General features: G+C 39.0%; 1 protein-coding gene and 1 long non-coding RNA gene across 8 annotated transcripts in view; one reads left to right on the top strand and one right to left on the bottom strand.

The window, feature by feature from the left end:
* The first annotated feature begins 10,238 nt into the window (after positions 1–10,238).
* Positions 10,239–21,928, top strand: part of LOC120932235 (glycine-rich cell wall structural protein-like) — a 28,378-nt gene continuing 16,688 nt past the window's right edge. For all 7 annotated transcript variants that reach the window (XM_040344482.1, XM_040344484.1, XM_040344485.1 and 4 more), the window contains exons 1-7: positions 10,239–10,347; positions 12,941–12,978; positions 13,378–13,443; positions 14,530–14,607; positions 16,078–16,131; positions 18,511–18,552; positions 20,555–20,638. In XM_040344482.1, the coding sequence (XP_040200416.1) occupies positions 10,305–10,347; positions 12,941–12,978; positions 13,378–13,443; positions 14,530–14,607; positions 16,078–16,131; positions 18,511–18,552; positions 20,555–20,638 (405 nt within the window). In that variant the 5' untranslated portion in view covers positions 10,239–10,304. The remainder of the gene's footprint in view (positions 10,348–12,940; positions 12,979–13,377; positions 13,444–14,529; positions 14,608–16,077; positions 16,132–18,510; positions 18,553–20,554; positions 20,639–21,928) is intronic.
* Positions 15,916–21,928, bottom strand: part of LOC120932236 — a 38,393-nt gene continuing 32,380 nt past the window's right edge. Inside the window, exon 3 of the long non-coding RNA XR_005747948.1 lies at positions 15,916–16,184. This is a non-coding gene — a long non-coding RNA (uncharacterized LOC120932236). The remainder of the gene's footprint in view (positions 16,185–21,928) is intronic.

Genomic DNA, 21,928 nt, shown 5'->3' with positions numbered 1-21,928 from the left:
TGCAAAAGTGAATTGACAGAAAATAAGAAATAGAAAAATATTGTGAAAATGTAATTTGTGTACCAACTTACACATTATATATATATATATATATATATATATATATATATATATATATATATATATATATATATATATATATTATATATATATATATATATATATATATACATTCCTTTCTGTAAGTATTACCTATAGAGACCGTGTCTGCTTAATAATAATTTATGTGGTCCAATTTACTGGACCTCACCAATTTACCTTAAGATACTTGATCTTATTCTGAAATCCTCTCACGGCCATGTATATGTTTTTTTCATCCATCAGTCGCATTTCGGGCTCATATAGCTTCTTTTTGTGACCGTCCTCGGAACATTGTGTTGATCCAACCCAGGGTTTGTACATCCATGTCTATGGGAGTCACCGTATATGGCTAATTTGATTATTTTCTTTCACCTAGTTATAAACATTTTTGAACGGATTTTGCTTTCCCCTGAAGAAGCAAAAATCGCGAAACATGTTAGGAACATGCGATCTCTGTGTGCTTTAAACTGCATCATTGTTTATTGATGACCACCATAAATCATAACTTTGATTGGATCATGATTTTATACATATTTTGTATTTAATAAAACTATTTTGTAATTTTTTAAGACACGTTCTTTCTCATCATTACTGCTCTACCTATTGCACCGCAAAATATCCTCTTTCTCTTTTTGTCCTTAATTCAACATATATAAAGTGACATCCTTACATAAATTCATGCAATATCTGTGCATAAACAACATAACACATATCAGTGCAATCCATATATAAAATCCTATGGAAATAACTAGTATTGTGTTGCCGTCCACCAGAACCAACATCTGTTTAACTACTTTAGACCCGGGCCATAGTAAAAATACGGCCTCAAGGTGGCTCTATAAATCCGGAAGGCCGTCTTTTTACGGCCTTGGGTCCTCCGCCCTCGGGTCCTCCAGCCTGACAGGATCCATGTCCTGTCAGGGAGAGGAGACTGATGCTGTGTCCCTTGTACATAGGAACACAGATCGGTCACCTCCCCCAGTCAGTCCTCTCCCCCCACAGTAAGAATCACTCCCAGGGTACACATTTAACCCCTTCCTCGCCCCCTAGTGTTAACCCCTTCCCTGGCAGTCACATTTATACAGTAATCAGTGCATATTTATAGCACTGTTCGCTGTATAAATGTGAATGGTCCCAAAAATGTGTCAAAAGTGTCCGAAGTTTACTAGTAAAAAAAAAAATGTCATAATTCTATCCCCTATTTTGTAGCCGCTATAACTTTTGCGCAAAACCAATCACTATGCGCTTATTGCGATTTTTTTTTACCAAAAATATGTAGAATACATATCGGCCTAAACTGAGAATTTTTTTTATTTTTATTTTTTAAATGGGATATTTATTATAGCAAAAAGTAAAAAATATTGTGTTTTTTTTTCAAAATTTTCGCTATTTTCTTGTTTATAGCGCAAAAAATAAAAACCGCAGAGGTGATCAAATACCACCAAAAGAAAGCTCTATTTGTGGGAAAAAAGGACGTCAATTTTGTTTTGGAGGCACGTCGCAAGACCGTGCAATTGTCAGTTAAAGCGACGCAGTGCCGGAAGCTGACATTTTTCCTGGGCAGGAGGGGGGTATATGTGCCCAGTAAGCAAGTGGTTAAATTTGTATATTAGGCACATTTGTATGGGTATGTGAAAGTGCTTGCAGCTGTTTTCTAGTAGACATGTGCAGGATGAAAAAATGTGTTTAGTTTAGTTATTTAACTAAATTAATTTAGTTACATTTGTTACATTCAGATTTTTTTCCAAATGCCGTCAAATTTTTTCAAATGCGTTTTTTTCAAATTTGAATACGAAACTAATCTTTTCAAATTCCATTTCATTCTACAAGAAATTTGAATTTAATATAGAATGAATTCAAATTTGAATAGAAAAGATTAGAATAGAAAAGAATAGAAAAGAAAAAAAAACAATAGAACAGAATATAATAAAATATAATATATATTATATTTTATTCTATTCTGTTCTATTGTTTTTCTATTCTTTTCTATTTTAGTTTCCATTGTTTTGAATTATTTTCCAATCTTTTCTCAAATTCGAATTTATACTATTCAAATTTCGGAAGACGGATATGTTTTATTTTATTACATTATATATCTATTCTATATTTTTACTTTTTTGTTCTATACAATTTTTTTTATTCTATTGCTTTATTGTTTTATATTCCATTTTATTTCATTCTTTAGAAAATCGATTTCTATTGTTTCTATTTCGATTTAAATTTGTTTTCGAATTTGTTTTCGAATTCGATTCAAATCAAATTTTGTTTGTGTTTTTTTTTTTTATTTGAATCGTTATTTCGTATTCGTTTAAATTTGTTACTTTTGTAATTCAGAAATTCGGATGCAAACGAATTTCCGAATAATGAAAAAGTTGTCCGAATTTTGATTTGGAACAAAACAAAATGCACATGTCTATTTTCTAGGACTAGCTAACACACATAATCGCTCACAAGATCGTACCATTAATACCTCTTACTGCTTTGTATCTTTGTCTGATAATGATAGCACTAATTTAGTATAGTGTCCATGTGTCTAATAGATTTGGCATAATGAAAAGGGATCATAACAATCATCTCTGGTATTAATTTACAGTATGTGCCCCAAACCAAGTGGCCTTTACACCTATATGAGCATCTTGAACTGGGCATTGATATGTAGTTAGGAAGGCAGAGGAGAAATCACAGCAGATAACCCCACAGGTGCTGGCCCAGCTCGCCACTGCGACAAACAAGGAAAATTGGAATAGGTAAATACAACAGGATACCAATAAAAACGTGTTTATTCTAATGTACTGTAGACAGACGCAGTCACAGGAATGAACGGAAGGTGCTCATCTTGTGCCTAGTCATAACTATTTGGTATCCCGTTGCGGTGTGCAGAAGCCTGTACCAAGTTTCGTTGATATGTAGTTGCCCCCTCCTTTGTGGCTACAGCACCTACTCTTTTTTTGGACGACTTTCCAGTATTTTTTGAAGTGTACTTGTGGGAATTTTGCACATTCAGCTAAAAGGGCATTTTATAAGGTCAGGTACTGAAGATGGATGAGAAGACCTGGCTTGCAGTTGACAATCCAATTTATCTAAATTGGCTTAACATCTTGGCACCGGCTCCTTCAGGCCTTTTAAGGGGTTTGGCATCTGTGGAGGTGGGTAAGGGTTTGTAACCATGTGACTGCTGTGATTGGCTGCCACGGCAGTCAAGTGATCAGAAGACTCCCGATCCTAAGAGTGTCAAACAACTCAGTTGGACTTTGGAAAAAAGTGGTAAACAATTGTTAGGGCAGACAGGCAACTTAGCACTTCTAATCCAAAGAAGAAATTCATTAATTTCCTTTCCTCATATTCCAGATCTCTTCCTGATGGACAAGTTTCTTCTCCAACAAGTGTATAAATAAGAAATTCACACCATGTGATTGGACCATATGTTCATCTCCATCAGCATCACTTGCAACAAAGTGTCTGTATATGGTGAAATCATTTACATTTAATGATGTATAAAAGGTTATGGTGACCATCTCAAAAAGTTTCACCCTTTGTTGTGGAACCTTTTGTGTTTTGGAATTCATAAAGTTTACATCAGAGGTATTTTTTTGAAAATGAGCAGTGGGGCTAAAAAAATAGAGGGCACAGCAGATTTACAATGTACTAACATTACTTAAATCTCTGGAATGAGAAAACAAATTAACTTCATTACAGCTAACTAATGCAAAATTGAGTAAATGTAAGCACAAACTACGGTAACAAAGCAGGCACATTGGGCCAAATCCTCAGCCAGGCGGCGTAACTTAACTTTCAGCAGTTAAGTTACACTGACTTAAAGTTTCTACCTAAGTGCCTGATCCACAAAGCACTTACCTAGAAATTTCAGGCCGTGTAACTTAAGTGCCGCCGTCGTAAGGCGGTCCTCCTCTCCGGGGGGCATTTAAAATTTAAATGAGGCGCGCTCCCGCGCCGGCCGTACTGCGCATGCGTGTGACGTCATTTTCCCGACGTGCAGCGCGCAAACGTAATTGACGCCGGGCGGCTTTGTGGATTGCGACGGGACACTAAAGTTGCGACGGGTGAAAAAAATATACACGCCGGGAAAACAAATAATTATAAAAAAAAATGACAGCGTCGCTCAGCATGCATTCCAATTTTCAAAGAAAAAACCGGCATGGGTTCCCCCCCCCAGGAGCATACCAGGCCCTTAGGTCTGGTATGGGTTGTAAGGAGACCCCCCCCACGCCAAAAATTCGACATAGGGGGTCCCCCTACAATCCATACCAGACCCGTATCCAAAGCACGCTACCCGGCCGGTCAGGAAGGGAGTGGGGACGAGCGAGCGCCCCCCCCCCCTCCTGAGCCGTGCCAGGCCGCATGCCCTCAACATGGGGGGGTTGGGTGCTCTGGGGCAGGGGGGGCACACTGCGGGCCCCCCCACCCCAGAGCACCCTGTCCCCATGTTGATGAGGACAGGACCTCTTCCCGACAACCCTTGCCGTTGGTTGTCGGGGTCTGCGGGCGGGGGCTTATCGGAATCTGGGAGTCCCCTACCCATTCACTTGTAGGCAAAAAGTAAAAGTTATTAAACACACAACACAAGGGTTTTTAAAATAATTTATTATTCTGCTCCGGAGGCACCCCCCTGTCTTCTTTATTAGCTCTATTACCAGGAGGGGCTTCTTCTTCCACTCTCCGGGGGTCTTCTTCCACTCTCCGGGGGGGTTTTGTTCTTCCGCTCTCCGGGGGGGAGCTTCTCCGCTCTCCGGGGGTCTTCTTCTATCTTCTCCCCTCTTCCGCTGTTGACTCGGCGAACCCCGGTTCTTCTGCAGATGTCCGGTGCCTTCTTCTTCAGCGCTGGCTGCCTGCTATCTTTGTGTGTTAGCTCAATTTCTAGCAGGCAGCCATCGCGGTCTTCTGTGACGTCAGGTTCTTCTCTTCTGTTCTTCTCCCCTCTTCCGATGTTGCCTCGTCGCCTCTTGTCACTGTAATGATGGAAGCGCGCCTTGCATCCCATTTATATAGGCATCACCGTCCCATCATGCTCCGGCAGGTACCCACGTGGTGGGTGCCTACCCACGTGCACCCACCACGGGCGGTCCCCGCACACTGTGCAGGGCCGCCCAGTCAGATCTCCACTCTCCCCTATGGGGGGATCAGATGAACACGGACTGTCTGTCCGTGTTTACCCGATCCGTTTTGCAGATGGATGGAAAAATAGGATTTTCCTCCGTCTGCAGAATCGGAGGATTGCAGACACTGATGAGATCGGGTGTCAGCGGATGTTCATCCGCTGATACCCGCTATCTCATAGGGATCAATGTATGTCCCTTTTTCATCCCTACACAGATGGATGAAAAAGTGGACATACAGTCCACATGTGTGAAAGGGGCCTTATCAGTGCCTATAAGTGCAGCCTATCAGTTCCCACGAGTGCAGTCTCATCAGCGCACAATAGTGAAGAAGAAAAATAATTTGCAAAATGTATACCAGAAACTAAGAGAATTTTTTTTTCAAAATGTTTGGCCTTTTTTTGTTTGTTTAGCATAGAAAACTGGGTGAATAAATACCACCAAAAGAAAGCTCTGTCTTAAAAACAATTAAAAATAAATTAATTTGGGTACAGTGTTGCATGACCACGCAACTGCCATTCAAAGTGCAACAACACTGAAAGCTAAAAATTGACCTGGGCAGGAAGGGGGTGAAAGTGCACAGTATTGAAATGGTTAAAACATGCATTGTCAGACACAAATTATCATATTTATTTCAGAAGATAGTAGATGCATTGAGTAAATACTACTGTACAGCACATTATATAACTTGAAAAATGATTCTTCTATACCTTAACCAGCCACGAACATGATTAGCAATTTTCTAGATAAAATTAATATATATATAAGAAAAAGCATCTTTTAATGCTTAATGCTCCTCTTTCTATTGAGAAAATCAACAACACTATTAAAATCCTACTGCTACAAACATTTTTTGGTCAAGATGGATTCTACAGGGAATACTACAGTATATCTTTCCAACCTGAAATGTCAATGCTACAGTACTTACTTTCCCCAAACCTAGAAAGCAGTAAGTATTTCCACAAAACCTTCAGAAGAGTTCCCTATTAAATTCCGACCTGATCAAATCAATAGGTATATTCAATTTTTTTTTTAGTTATTTGAAAGGCCCATGGGGTGCCTCCTCTGCTCCTGGCTTTGGATGCAAACAAGGCAGTTCTGAAGAATCAATAGGGGAACAGAATATTTATAGCATAAAATATCAGAAATTGGCACACAATTTTGGATAGGGGTAAAAAGACATACCCCGTGAACAGCTAACCCAATATTACATTTGTCACTAGTTAAAAACATGATGATGTTTACCAGCAAAGAATGCATCCATTCATCCAGTATATTAACCGCATAGGAGGGACCTTATTAACCAGCCAGATTGGGGGCCACATGGACCAGAAAGGCCTAATACTAATATTTTAGAGAATGTATAATTACATCACCAAACATTTTCATAAATTATACATTCTCTATATTATAGTGACGTATGAAGCCTTTCCTGTCCATGTTGCCACCAATTTGGTTGCTTATGTGGCCCCTCCTCTGTGATTAACATACTGGATTATGGGATACATTTATATCGCTGGGTACATTGCCTAATGTAATGCTGGGTTATTGCTCTTCAGGAGTTAGGTCTTTTGACCCCTATACAAAATTTGTATGCCAATTTCTGATATTGTATGCTATAAATTTGCTGTAAATTTGCGTATCAGTTTATTGTTTCCCAAATATTCCTGAAGCAGAATTTGGGATATCCCAATACTTACTTTAATCAAAGAATAGAATGATGTACAGTGTGTGTTAGTTAATTAAATATAGTTAAATATGAGTACTGGGGTATCTGGGGTGGGTTGATGTATATTAAGTCTATATTTGGGGCAGCACAGTTAGCACCTCCACCTAGCAGCACCAGGGTCCTTGGTTCAAATCTCAACCACGGCACCACCTGCCTGGAGTTTGTTCTCAGTGTGCCTGCATGGGTTTCCTCTTTGCACTCCGGTTCCCACCACACTCCAAAGACATGTAGGTAGGTTAATTGGCCCCTAGTATGTCTATGTATGAATGTGAGTTAGGGACCCTAGATTGTAAGCTCCTTGAGGGCAGGGACTGATGTGTACGTATAATATATGTGTAAAGCACTGTGTAAAATTGATATATAAGTACCTGTAATAAATAATAATAGGTACTGTATGTGGAATACTATTTAGCAAGTGTTTTACTTTTAAAACTTCTAATGATATGAATAAAAATACATTATTTTATTTAATATTGTTATGATTTCGTACCTTTAACCACTGCAGCCCCGGAAGTATTACCATGACCGGGGCATTTTTTGCGATACGTCACTTCGTTACTTTAACCTCCCTGGCGGTATGATTCTTTCAGAAAAAACATGCTGAAAGCGGTACCATTATTTGCAAGAAAATTTGGCGGTTTATATTGTAGGTCTGTCATTTTTAGAAATAACTCACTTAAATCTGACCAAACAAGCTTCTAATAGGCATCCCGGGTATGACATTTTTTTAAAAACAAAATTATAAATTATAATATAATAAATAATTATAAATAATTATAACAAATAATAATATAATTATAATAAAAATTATTCAATAATGTAATCAAATCAAAATCACTGAAATTTGCTCAGTTGCAGAATTGTTGCTGTCATTATTTTTTTTTTTTATGACGAATTTCCCCACAAATTGCTATCGCACAATTCTGCAAGTGATTATAATTTATTATCGCTGTTTTTTAGCTGATCTAAAACTATTTTTGACATAAAGGGACACTTTTGGTTGCTATGGACAATCTACAGTTTGCAGGGAGAAAGAAACGTTTTTTTTATATAAAATGACATGCATGACACAGGACAGACCACTAAGGACAAGGGGTGTGTGTTTTTTTTACATACAGTACTGTAATCTATAAGATTACAGTATACTGTATGTATAGTGTTTGTTTACTTTTTTGAATTTGGCGCCGTTCTCCGTCCCCGTGCGTCGTAACGTCGCAGGGAACGGAGATCGGCGTCACACGGAGGCACTGTGTGAATCGAGCGAGGTCCTGCTCGCTCACACAGCGCGGTGGCATCGCTGGATCCAGGGACAAGGTAAGTAAAACTCCCTGTACATCCAGCGAGGCGAGCCCGAGTCTGACTCAGGGTTACCGATCGTAGCCCAAAAATCTCACCCCGAGTCAGACTCGGGAACACCGCCCAGGAGGTTAAAGGAGTTGTAAAGGAAAAAATGTTTTTGCCTAAAATTAATGTCTGCAAGGTAGACAGACAGAATAGTGTAATGATTCTGTTAAAAAAAGAGTAAATACCTATTAAATTCCTTCATCTATATCACCTCCGGCGTTCTAGTTTCGGTTCTCTCATTCACTTCCTGGTTTGCTGCACTCGTTCATGTAAGAACTACATTTCCCAGTATGCATTGCGGCACGCCCAGTAATTCCCACCTCCTTGAAGTCTCTAACACGTAGAGAGTGTCCTGCCGCACAGATGTAGTTCCCAGGAGGGGGCGAGCACGTCACTGACCACCGCAGTAAAGCCTCCCTTCACGGTGGTGAGTAACAATCAGACAAGCAGGAAGTGAACAGAACAGAGAAGAAATAGAGCAACTTCTGAGCAAAAACGAACAATGAGGAAGTGAAAAGAGGAATGTCTGCAGGTAAAGGATGCTTATTATGAAAAAAAAAAAAAAATTCCTTTACAACCCCTTTAACTGACACTGTTAACACGATACTGTACCCAAATAAAATGTATGTCCTTTTTTTCCCCACAAATAGAGCTTTCTTTTGGTGGTATTTGATTGGTTTTTATTTTTTGCCCTTTGAACAAAAAAAGACAGACAATTTTGAAAAAAACAAAACAATATTGTTACTTTCTGCTTAAAAAAAATCAATAATAAAAAAAAAAAAAAAAAAATCGAATGTATTCATAAATTTAGGCCAATATGTATTCTGCTACATATTTTTGGTAAAAAATCCCAATAAGCATATATGGATTCGTTTGCGGCAATCAGAGATTTTTAGCGGGACTGCGTCACTGCGGTGGACAAATCTGACACTAAGTGACACTTTTTGGGGACCAGTGACACCATATAAATGACACTGGCAGGGGGTTAACATCAAGGACAATCAAAGGGTTAAATGTGTTCCCTAGGTGTGCTTTATAACTGTAGTGGAGGGCTCTGATTATAGGAAAACATGAGATCTCCATTTTCCTTTCTGACAAAACAGCAGTCTACCTTGTTAACATAGGCAGATTGCCGTTCTGCCTCTCTATGAACGATCGCCGGGTTCCAATCACAGCGGGAGCAGGGCTCTGGCGGTGAATCAGAATTACCTACAGGTACATGATTTTGTTCTAAAGGGCCACCCTGCCACAATAAATGTCCTTGGGGCGGTCCTTAAGTGGTAAAAGTCCTGTTGTTGTTTTTTTCTGTAAGGGTTCCTCTTTATAAACTAAGTTATGTAACCCTGTTGCTACATATAAGGTTATTTTTAATACTTTGTACTATAGAAAATGTATCAAAATCTACAAGAAATTGCCACTTTACCCTAAACTGGTAAAAGTCTCTTTAGGACAGCCTTTTTAAACTCTTCAGTTAAAATATCAAGTATTTAGGATACAACAGTATAAAATGGTTATTGTTTTCACTTTTTGTGATACCATTGTGATTTGGTACGTGTTATATTTTATTACATATGTTACTATAGAAGCTGAAAAACTATAATTTCTATTGTGTTTTTTTTTTTCTATGCACACTAAATCATGCTTTGAAGTTTTCAGTATGGCTACATTGTTTAGAATCTTTGGTGTTGGTAACAATATGCTTGAGCCACATTAAGCATTATATAACAGTCCACAGATTAAGTTTAAAGTAATTCCATGTCCTTGTATATAAGTCACCCATGAGAAATGCAAATATATATCAGGAAACAGAAATGTATTATTTGATGAGAGAGATCTGCAAGGACACATGTAAAATGTTAGGAACAAATAATAAGGTCTTATGATGTCAAATTAAAGCCAAGTCATCACCAAGAAGCAGGAGGAGCCACCACACCATATGAACATTGTGAGCGTATAAAAGGTAGATGCTAACATAATGTTCTTCAGATAATTGGTTGGGTATTTGTTCTAAAAACCTGACACCAGTAATCTCAATCATGAAACTCGCAATAGCTTTCCTGCTTCTGGGCATTTGCCTTGGTAAGACTTATTTTTACTAACATATACTCCAATTTAGGTAAATTAACCTTATAGTATATTTAAAAACCAAACTTTTTAAAATGTTGAATGGACTTAAAAAGCATTTTTAGATTTGTATTGCTGTCTGTTTTTCTCCGGTGGAGATTCATTCTCTCTATTTGTCCCGGGCACCATCATCTCTGGGACCCAAAGTGTAATGAAATCTTCCAATAGGGACAACCTCTCTCTATCCATTATTTAAAATCATGTTATACATAGTTCTGACATATTCAAAATACTGTAAATATAAGTGTGCTTTCAATAACTTATGAATGTATTTCTGTAGGTGAAGTTGAATATTTACATAGTTGGCTTCATGTAATCATAATTTACACATTTAAAAAAAAATGAAGGCAGATATACAATACAAACCTTAATTCATTAACAAATTATTAAAAATATTTTTTTTCATTCAAGCAGTGCAAATGCCTTAGTCAGCCTCTGTATAGTAGACCTCATGCACAATGAGGGAGAAGAAACACAAGGAGCCAATCAGGTGTGCTACAGTACAAGTAGCATGCTTATGGGAGGAGAAAGCAGAGTGAAGCCTCGTACACACGTCCGAGGAACTCGACGGGCGAAACACATCGTTTTGCTTGTCGAGTTCCTTGTGAAGCCGTCGAGGATCTCGGCGAGCCAAATTTTCCCATTCCCGTAGAGGAAAAAGAAGACATGCTTTCTTTTTGGCCCGACGAGATCCTTAACGGTTTCCTCGTCGAAAAGTGTACACACGACCGGTTTCCTCGGCAAAAAAAAAACACAGCAAGCTTCTTGCTGTTTTTTGCCAAGAAACTCGGTCGTATGTACGAGGCCTGACAGATGAGCTGATCTGTGTGCTTCCTCTTCTTTTACTGTCCAATCACAGGCTGGGGTGGGGAGGGGACATGTAAGTGAAAGTCAAAATGCAGTAAAGAAAAAAACAGAACCCCTCAACTACAACAAAATGGCTGTGCTGTCGAAATTTAAGGACTAGATGTAAGAACAGACAGATAAAACAGAATATGTGAATGTATTTCATCTATTTATCTAGCTGTTTGCTTGGAGTTCATCTTTAGGTGTATCAATTTTATTAATAGTTAGCATTTGAAGTCATTGCAGCAATAATGATACTGTAGGTTTAGCAGTGTAAATAAAATCATAAGAATAATCCAATAAAACATGAAAAACACAAAAAGGGAGCATTTAGGAGTATAACTATTTAAAGGGAAATTTCTATTAGCAAATTAGAATATGTTTGGCAGATATTTTAGACTATCATCGTTGCCATTATTATTCACATCTTTATTGTTGTCCCCCAGACCTTTCTATTTATTTAAGGGATACTAAAGTCTCCTTTTGTTTTTGGTTAAAAATAACAAACATGTCATACTTACCTGTTCTGTACAGTGGTTTTGCACAGAGTAGCCCAGGTCCTCTTCTTCTCGGGTCCCTTTTTGCCGTTCCTTGCCCCTCCCTCCTGTTGAGAGCCCCCACAGCAAGCAGCTGAGCCGCAGCTCCCTGTGTCCATTCAGACAAGGAGCCGCAGCCCGGCCCCGCCCTCTCTCCTTGTTGGCTCACTGACTTTTATTGACCGCAGCGGGAGCCAATGGTGCTTTGCTGCTATATCAGCCAATTGAGGAGGAAGAGTCCCGGACAGCAGAGTCTCTCCTGCAGCATTGGATCTAAATGGGCTCAGATAAGTATTAGGGGGGCTGCTGCACACAGAAGGTTTTTTATCCTATTGCATAGAATGCATTAAGATAAAAAAAAAAAAAAATTCTGCCTTAACAACCACTTTAAGCCCAGGTTCACACTGGGCTGCGGGAATGAAGCAGTGTGAGTTCAGCTGAACGCACACAATTTAACTCCCGCTTGTCAGTCCCGATTTCGGACGTGATTTCAGAGACATCTGTGCAGGTTTCTGCAAAGATGTCAATGTAAATCGCAGCCCGAAATCGCAAAAAGTGGTACAGAAACTACTTTTTGAACTCGGTGCAGCACCGCAGATGTGCTGTCACACCGATTAGGACGGTGCCCGGCAATTGCCTGCAAATGTCGCCGATTTGACATGTGGTTTGACACGTCAAATCGCATGTCAAATTGTACCAATGTGAACCAGAGCTAATACATATAAGGGTTGATTTAATGGAGAGTGCAAAATCTGATGCAGCTGTGCATAGAAACGAATCAGCTTTTAGGTTTTATTGTCAAAGCTTGATTGAGGAAGCTGAAGTTAGAAGCTGATTGGCTACCATGCACATCGTCACCAGATTTTGCTGTCTCCAGTTTTAGCAAATCAACCCCATAGTTTATTAGATAGATAGATAGATAGATAGATAGATAGATAGATAGATAGATAGATAGATAGATAGATAGATAGATAGATAGATAGATAGATAGTAAAATTACTAGTGGTACTTCTTGTATATACAGTAACAATACTAATCTTACCTATATAAAAGCAGCATTATTTTTTTAATATTTTCTTAATTATTGTATCCAATATTTTAAAAACAAACCTTGCATTTTTGTATGTGACATATGTTTTTTTACCACGCATATGCTTATTTTTCAGTTCCCACAAATGCAAATTATGGAAGAAGAAGAATGACAGTAAGGAACATTTGTATTTTTTACTTTTATGGGCATTGATGGACAAATTCAGCGTGCTGACACTTTCAGATGCTTTTCACAACACACTGCAGGTGCAGTTAACCTGCACTTTATCGCTTTTAAGCTGCTTTTGCATCCACAGACTTGTATGAAGCGAGAGTCAGTTCTGATATGGACAAAAACCCACCGACACTGTCCATTATGTGTACTACACATTCAAATGAAGTTTTTAGATAAAAGAAAGATGTTTTTGTCACGTTACTTTCTTTAACAATTGAAATTACGTTATGGGTGGATTTTTAACATTAGATTAAGATTTTATCTGTTTACCTATAAAAAAAAAGATGCATGCCGCTTCCAAATTATAAACATACTAACTGTCATCTTACTTTGTTATAGACTCACGAAGGATATGCTCATTCTCGCATGTTTACCCAATGTATGCAACGATGGATTGAAATTGAGGTACTTAGAAGTAAAGAAAATTCTTCAGCCTAATGAGAACATATTGCTGTCTATTAGTATTTAATTATAGTGTATGTCCCGGTACGCACATTTCCCCCAAATCTTCCTCTACAGAATGTTTCAGCATTCCATTTTTTTTCTTTTACCTTGTTTTTGTAGCAAAAAACAGCCTTTATTACTCTCTGCATAATCATCACAAGGCTTGTACATTTCTTATAGGGGCAGCTGTTAGGAGGTCATTTATTTGCTACTGATGTTCCTATTGATGTATGCGCATCCCCAGAACTACATCTTCCAACAGCCTATTTTCTTATAAAGAGTGTGTGGTGTTTGGGCAAGCTATTGGAAGGCAGGGAGGGAGTAATGTTTGCATGTGGAGAGGGACAGATGGGTTGGGGGATAGATGGAGTTTGTAATTGTTGTCTCCCAGTGAATCATTGGGGAGACTTTCCCTCACTTTCTGTCCCAGTCACAGGGGGAAAGAGGGATTGGAAATCATAATATATCTATGGAAGTAGAGCAAACAATAAAATTACCTTTGTTGCATATCAAGAAAGGGTTAATAAAGTTAGTTTATATTAAGTAAGAGTTAAAGCCATTGTCTTTGTTTTCCTCTCCTGGTGACACCCTTTCCCATATTTTTTGTCATGGTGTCACAGGGAAAAATAAAATGGAAATTATACCAATATACCAATGGGCATTGGGCATTGGTGGGTAGTGACCCCACACAGCAAAAAAAACATGACAGGTGGACTATACATATTACAATATGACTGAACAACCACTCAAAAAAATAAAATAAAAAAAAACTAATTATGGACTACATAGTTGTTGGTAGATCCAATGGAGTTTGTACAATCAGATTGTAATGTGTATGGTCAGTTTAAGTCTTCATGCCTCTACTCAAGGTTAGAGATCTGTTTGTATGTTGTTTCTTTTTGTAGGGAATTGCTGATAGTTAAAGGAAAACAATACAAAAATATCACATAAACTGGTGATGTTCCATATTTAACCTACGATTTTGTTTGCTGCATTGTCTGGCAGATGTCACCTTGCATTACCTGCTTCTGTGTTCTCTTTTCCCAGAAATGCAACAGGAGGTGCACTGACAATGAAAGAGTGTGCAGACAGAGGGCCTTCCTAGAAAACGTATGCTTCCTTCTGGTAAGTCACTTTGGGTTGCAGATACCCTATTTTATGTAGTAAGAATATAGGAAAAAAAAAAACATAATCTCTGCAACAAAGACATGAGTTGGATTTTCTAAAGGTGTAGAGACTATTCACTTATGTCTATGCTAACAGAGCTTAGTAAATAGGTGTTCACTTTGAATACCCGATCATGTGCAAAGGAAATAAAAAAAAGGGGGAACACCGTTTTAACTTACAAAGGACAGTATTCTTTGGAGATGTATTATTCCCTTAGCTTAGTGAAAACAGTGGTACTATATTCGCTTTGACTACCTAACTAAATGAACCTTAATTAAAAAAAAAGCAGGATTTTGTTTTTCTTGTATATGAAGTAAACATGCATCTTGTTATTATCGAAGGTAAGTATAATGTTTAAAAAAAAAAATCAACCCCAATACACTCTATTTTATATATATTGGTATATTGGCTAATCAAACTCCTGAGCCATTTTTGAATTTCACCTGTGAGACTATTAATTCAGTAGTAAGTTTGTTATGACCAAAGATGAGCCACAAAAAAAAAAAAGATTTTGTGTTTGTGAAAATCGGAGGGAATTATTATGTAACCTCCCTGGTGGTATGATTATTTCAGAAAAAAGGTGCTGAAAGCGGTACCATTATTTGCAAGGAAATTTGGCGTTTTATACTGTAGGCCTGTAATTCTAAGGGATTACTCACTTAAATCTGACCAAACAAGAGTCTAGTAGGCATCCCGGGTATGATTTTTTTTAAAAACTAAATTCTAAATTATAATATAATAAATAATTATAACAAATAATAATATAATAAAAATAAAAATTATTCAATAATGTAATCAACTCAAAATCACTGAAATTTGCTCAGTTGCAGAATTGTCGCTGTCATTACTTTTATTTTTTATGACGAATTTCCCCACAAATCGCTATCGCACAAATAAAAAGCAAAATATATATATTTTTTTAAAGCCTCAGCCCACCGAGCGACCGCATACATAAGTCGTGCCTGCATATGAAAACGGTGTTCAAACCACACCTGTGAGGTATCGGCACGATCGTTAGAGCGAGAGCAATAATTTTTTATTTATTTAAAAAAGTGTATTTTTTCCAAAGAAATTGCGTTTGTGAGACCGCTGCGCAAATACGGTGTGACATGTGACAAGTATTGCAACGTCTGCCATTTTATTCTGTAAGACGTCTGAAAAAAAATATATATATAATGTTTGGGGCTTCCAAGTAATTTTCTAGCAAGAAAAAAAAATGACACCAAAGCTCAAAACGAGGTTCGGTCCTTAAGTGGTTAAAGAGTTATTAAACCCTAACCTTTTAAAAACCATGACCCTAGTATAACTTGCTGAGCAGGGGGTGTTTTAATAAAACAGAGTTTACAGTTTTACATAACATGCAGATGTGTATTGGACAGGTATAAAAAGTAATAATAGAGACACGTTTTTACTTTTTTTATATTCTAGAAACTGCTTGCTCACGACTTGCAATTGGAATTTGCTGAGCTCCTGGGCGGACTGGTAAGATGGGATTTGATAATTCCGTAGAACTAGATGAGGCTTAATGCAGATTTCTATAAAATACAAGTAAAAAGCATAGTAGGGTACGAATACGATACTGAATTAATTGCACATGTTGCATATGACACATACACATTATGGAACCCTTTATAGGAGATACAATGAGCATTATCATCGCCACTACTTGCCTCAATATGTATATAGTGAGACCCCAAAAAATATGAACACAGTTAACATACTAATGTTGTATGTATTAGAAAGATAAAAATAACCCATCCAAATGCATGTGCTACAGGAACAGCTCTGTAAACTATATATTGGAATTTAATTATTTTTTATTATTTTTACAATAATATAAGTTTGAATAGTCCCATAAGACAGGCAAGCAACTCCACTTTCAGAAGGATATCAGCAATAGCAGCTTTCCTGCTTCAATCACTACACTCACAACTTACTTAATGTAGGAATCCTAAAGTGTGGCTGTTGATATTGCCCACTAATATTCAGTAAATGTAGTGCTACAGGAAGTTGTCAGAGACTATTAACATGCAGCAAAAACTGAAAACATCTTACAAGAGATGGTCAGAGACTAAAATGGTCAGGGACTAAAATAGTCAAAGACTGCAGACATGATACAAGAGATGATCACAGACTGAAGACACATTACATGCCATTCCTATTAGGCCCTGTACACACTGGCAAAAATCTCGTCAGAAAAAAAACGTTGTTTTCCCTGACGAGATTCTTGGCAAGAATCTCTTGCCGCCCGAGTGTACACACTGACCTTTTCCAAAGAACCACGGTTCTCTTTAAAGGCAAGAATGCGGTGATGTCATTGCGTACGATGAGCATGCGCTCGTCACATTCAATGCCGTCGCCGCCATCTTGCTTCACCCTACCAATGCCGTGGAAGCTACCACGCATGCATCAAAGTCATTTTGAGCATGCACGGGTTTCCACAGCGACAGGTAAGTATACACACTCTCGGGTTTCTTGTCAGGAAACAGGCCGACAAGAATCTCCATGAGAAAAAAGAGCGCAGGTTCTCTTTTTTTCTCGTTGAGATTCTGGCCAGATTTCCTGACAAGAAACCTGAAAGCTTCGGACACATGAAGGGTAATCTCAGCAAGAAGCAGTTTTCTTGTTGATTTTTGCCGAGAAAACTGGTCCTGTGTACGAAAGCCTTACTGTCCCTTTGCAAATCAATGCTTGAAGCATGTTTACTAAAGCCCCCTTTAAATACTTGTGGTTTATATGGTGTTTTTTCAACAAGACCAATTGGAAAATCACAAATAGAAAAAAAAATATGACAGAACAGAGTGAAAGAAAAAAAAACGGACCATTTGACTGCTGCAATACAGTCTAATGCCACGTACACACGATTGAAAATTTGGACTTTTGCTGTTGGAATTTCCACCAACAAAAGATTGAGAGCAGGTTCTCTATTTTTCCGACGGAAAAAATTCCTATCGGAAAATCTGAACACATGTGCGAATTAGATGCATACCCATAGAAGATAATGGGACTGAATTCGCACCTGAGCCGCACCGCAAGACATAAAAACCGCATGCGGTTTGGAGGCAATACGCAGTGCGGATGCATCGCACATATGTGAACCAGCCTCATTGAAAACAATGTATTTTGAAATGTCCTGCGAATTAGATGCGGTTTAAACCGCACTCAATTCGCATAGGTGTGAACCTGGCCTAAAAGAAAAACACAGTGAGCAGGATTAAAACATTCCACAATGTTTTTCCTGCTTTCTGTGCCTTTCTGTTCCTGTGAGCCCCTCCCCCAGTAGGGTTGCCACCTTTTCTTCAAGCCATACCTGAAAACTCTTGCAGCACAGGAATTTTTTTTTTTTGCAGTAAACACTATAGGATTATAAAAGACCTTGGATACATTTGGGTGCCCTAAGGAGAGTAGTAATGTAGCACACAGAAAGCACCTTGGCAAACAGTGGGTGTGGCCAAACTGCTCAAACTGCTCTTGCTCACATTGTCACCCCACCCTTCAGTCAAACCTGCTCCCGGACAGCAACAGATTTGTGTATGACTATCTTGTTTACTTGGGGAGCAACAGCCTGGTCTGAATATTGTGTCCAGGTTTCAGGTGGACTAAACCCTGGACACCTGATTCAAAACCTGAACTGACTGGGTAAATCCTGGACAGGTGGCAACCCTATCCCCCAGTCATTATTTGTATGGGCATCACAGTGAAAGCAAGGAAAGCTAAATCTTCCCAGTGGGATTGCAGGCAAAAAAGTTACAGTTGCAAAACATATATTGGCATTCACACTGCTCTACTTAAAAATAAGGATAAATTCTCATTTTTCTTGTATAACCTTAACAAAGAATTTGCTATCTGCTTATCTTTCAGAACTGTGGCATTCATGTTAGCTATGTCATATCTGCAGTACAGGTAACATCCTTTTCTCTTTTCTCCATCTGTACTCATTGTTGGACGTGTGTTTTTTTGTTTTTTTTTAGTAATGGGCAAGCATGCATTCATTTATGCAGGACTTCCAGTATACTAGGAATCTAACCCTTTGCAGTACCAGGCTATAAAGCCCAATTGTAGCTTAGGCTATCTTAAGGAATATAAACAGTTGGCTCTTTAATAGTCTTGCTTTTTCTTTAACCACTTGCCGACTAGCTGCCATCATTATACTGCAGCTTTGCAGTTCGTTCCATCGAATAGCTGTAGCTGTATGACTGTCCGTTTGCATGGCAGGGGAGCTTTATGCGCATGGCTGGCAGCCACACCTCCCAGGGAACACATTTAACCCCTTGATTACCACTAGTGTTAACCCCTTCCCCACCTGTGTCATTTGTACATTAACCAGTGCATTTTTATAGCACTGATTGCTGTATAAATGTCACTGGTCCTCAAAAAGTGTCAAAAGTGTCCGATCTGTCTGCCACAGTGCAGTTCCGCTATATACAATATATATATAATAAAAATGCCACAAATCTATCCCCTATTTTGTAGATGCTATAACTTTTGTGCAAACCAATCAACAAACTCTTTTTGTGATTTTTTTTTTTTAACCAAAAATGTGTAAAAGAATACATATTGGACTAAACATATTTTTTTTTTTTTTGGGGGGGGGGGGGATATTTATTATAGCAAAAAGTAAAAAAATATAGTTTAAAAAAAAGTTTATAGCGCAAAAAAATGTAGTTTGGGTACAGCAACACACAACCACACAATTGTCAGTTAAAGCGACGCAGTGATGTATCGCAAAAAAATAGTTTGGTCATTAAGGGTCCTTTCACACTAGCGGACCGTTCGTCCGCTTATTACAAGTCCGTTTATGGACTTGTAATGAATCCCTATGGGATCGCGTCCGTTAGCGGATGGAGCATCCGCTAACGTCCGCGTCCGTCGGGATCCGCTTTTGCGAACGGAAGAAACCCTATTTTTTTTCCGTCCGGCGGAACGGATCAGATGCAGACCGAGAGACGGTCCGTCTGCATCCGATCCCCCATAGGGGAGAGCGGAGCAGAGACAGGGCGGTCTCTGCACTGTGTGCGGGGACCGCCCTATCCGCCGGCAGCTCAGCGGGGATGACGGATGATCCCCGCTGAGCTTTGGCGGACACACGGAGCGGACACAGAAACGGTCCGCTCCATGTGAAAGGACCCTAACGGGGGAAATCATCCGGTCCGTAAGTGGTAATAGTTTTGCAGTACTAACACAAACTCCCCTTCCCAGGCAGCACCCTGATAAAGACTGCCAAGCTTTGTGTGAGATCAGGGGTCTATCTCCAACACAAAGGGGCAACTCACCCCATGTGCCATCACAATTATTGTTCTCCAGTCAGCAGAGAGTGTTGCTTGATGATTGTGACTGTGTAGGAGGCATATTAGACCACTGGACATAAAACTTTGGTCTTTTTTGGTCTGTTCAAAATGCCATTGAAAGAGTTTAGTTATATTTGTTCAATAACTGCAAATAATAAGCTGTAGATCCTGCCAAAAATCTTACTTCCCGCCTGTGCCGACTCCTACCTATTACATTGTTTTCAGATATCTCTGTGGATTACGAAACAAATACCCCCCAATATAGTGGAGAAAAATGTATGGAGATGTGTTCTGTAGTCCCAACACACTTTAGGGGTAACTAAAACTAAAAGTGCACTCAGAATCTGGTGCAGCTGTGCATGGTAACAAATCAGCCTTTAACCTTTATCTTGTTCAATTAAGCTTTGGCAATAAAACCTGAAAGCCGATTGGATTCTATGCAACGTTGCACCAGATTTGGCACTCCCCAGTTTTAGTAAATAAGCCCCTTTGTGTCCTTGCGTGACAACTCTCCTCCTCTTTATACAAAGTACAGTGAGCGAGCATTGTCAGCCTAGGGTAGGAAGTGTTTTATAAGTATTGATTTTACAGTTTCATAAATGTTTCCCTTTCTTCAGCATGGACACATTGACCAACTTTCCGCACAACTGACATACTATAATGCATGGAATCCATTTTATAAAGGGTTCAGTCAATTTTTGGTAAGTTTTCTACTACTACTACTACTACTACTACTACTACTACTACTACTACTACTAGATTATTTATTCTATTATTCTATCTAGATGATGAACACTGGTTTCTAGAAAGATTATCTTTCTCGTGATTGGCTGTACCAGTGGTTTTGTTTCATGTAATACTGTATTTGTTTAAATGTATAAAACAGTTTTAAGAAATACACCAAAAGTAACATGTTAACATGCAAGTCGAAAGATCATTTTGTTATTTGCATATGTGTCTGGTTGTCTTGCGATATGAATAAGCAAAACTGGGGATAGCATTTAGTTAAGATGAACTGTTCAAAGGAAACAATACTCTCAGGCCCCGTACACACGGCCGAGGAACTCGACGTGCCAAGCACGTCGAGTTCTGGGATGAAGACGCCGAGGAGCTCGGCGGGCCGCCTTCTCCCATAGAACAACGAGAAAATAGAGAACATGTTCTCTATTTTCTCGACGAGCTCCTCGGCAGCTCCATCGAGCCAAAAGTGTACAGACGACAGAGTTTCTCGGCAGAATCCGGGTTTTGACCGAGTTTCTCGGTGAATTCTGCCGAGAAACTCTGTCGTGTGTACGAGGCCTAATGGTGGATAACAGGATACCTTACGACCTGCACATACCTTTACATGCCTCTCCAGTGTCCCTTGTGCCCTGAATCCTGGGGGATTGTAACATGCGCATTTTACATTTTCTGATGCAGGTAGAAGCTTGCATGTTGTTTTCTGCATTTTACAATTAGACAAGAAAACCAAAACCCATAGAGATGGGTCAAAGTGAACATACAGGAGGCTAAGAAAAGTAGTTCCCAACACTTTCTTTAAGGCCGGGTTCACATCTATGAGAATTGAGTGCGGCTTAAACTGCATCCAATTCGAACATTTCTAAATACATTGTTTTCAATGAGGCTGGTTCACATATGTGCGATGCATTCGCACTGTGCATTGCCGAAAAAACGTGCGCGTTTTCTAGGCATTGCGGTGCAGCTCAGGTACGAATTCAGGCCCATTATCTTCTATGGGCACGCATCTGATTCGCAGATGTGTTCAGTTCTCATCAGGATTTCTCTCATTCTCTTCAATACACTTCCCCCTCCCCCTCCCCTCTCCCAGGTCTCCAAATTTGCAGCTAAAACGGAGATGATCTGCTGAACAGCTCTCTTATCTTTTTGCAGAGATAACAGAGCTGGAATTCGCACCGCACAAGTGTGAATCCAGCCTCAGAGTTGAAATTTATATGTTACATAATCCAGAATGCTAAAATGGGCAACTGAGC

The sequence above is a fragment of the Rana temporaria genome, chromosome 3 (genome assembly GCF_905171775.1).
Source record: "Rana temporaria chromosome 3, aRanTem1.1, whole genome shotgun sequence".
Lineage (NCBI taxonomy): Eukaryota > Metazoa > Chordata > Amphibia > Anura > Ranidae > Rana > Rana temporaria.
The sequence above is the reverse complement of the archived record's forward strand: the minus strand, read 5'-3'. Positions and strand labels throughout refer to the sequence as shown.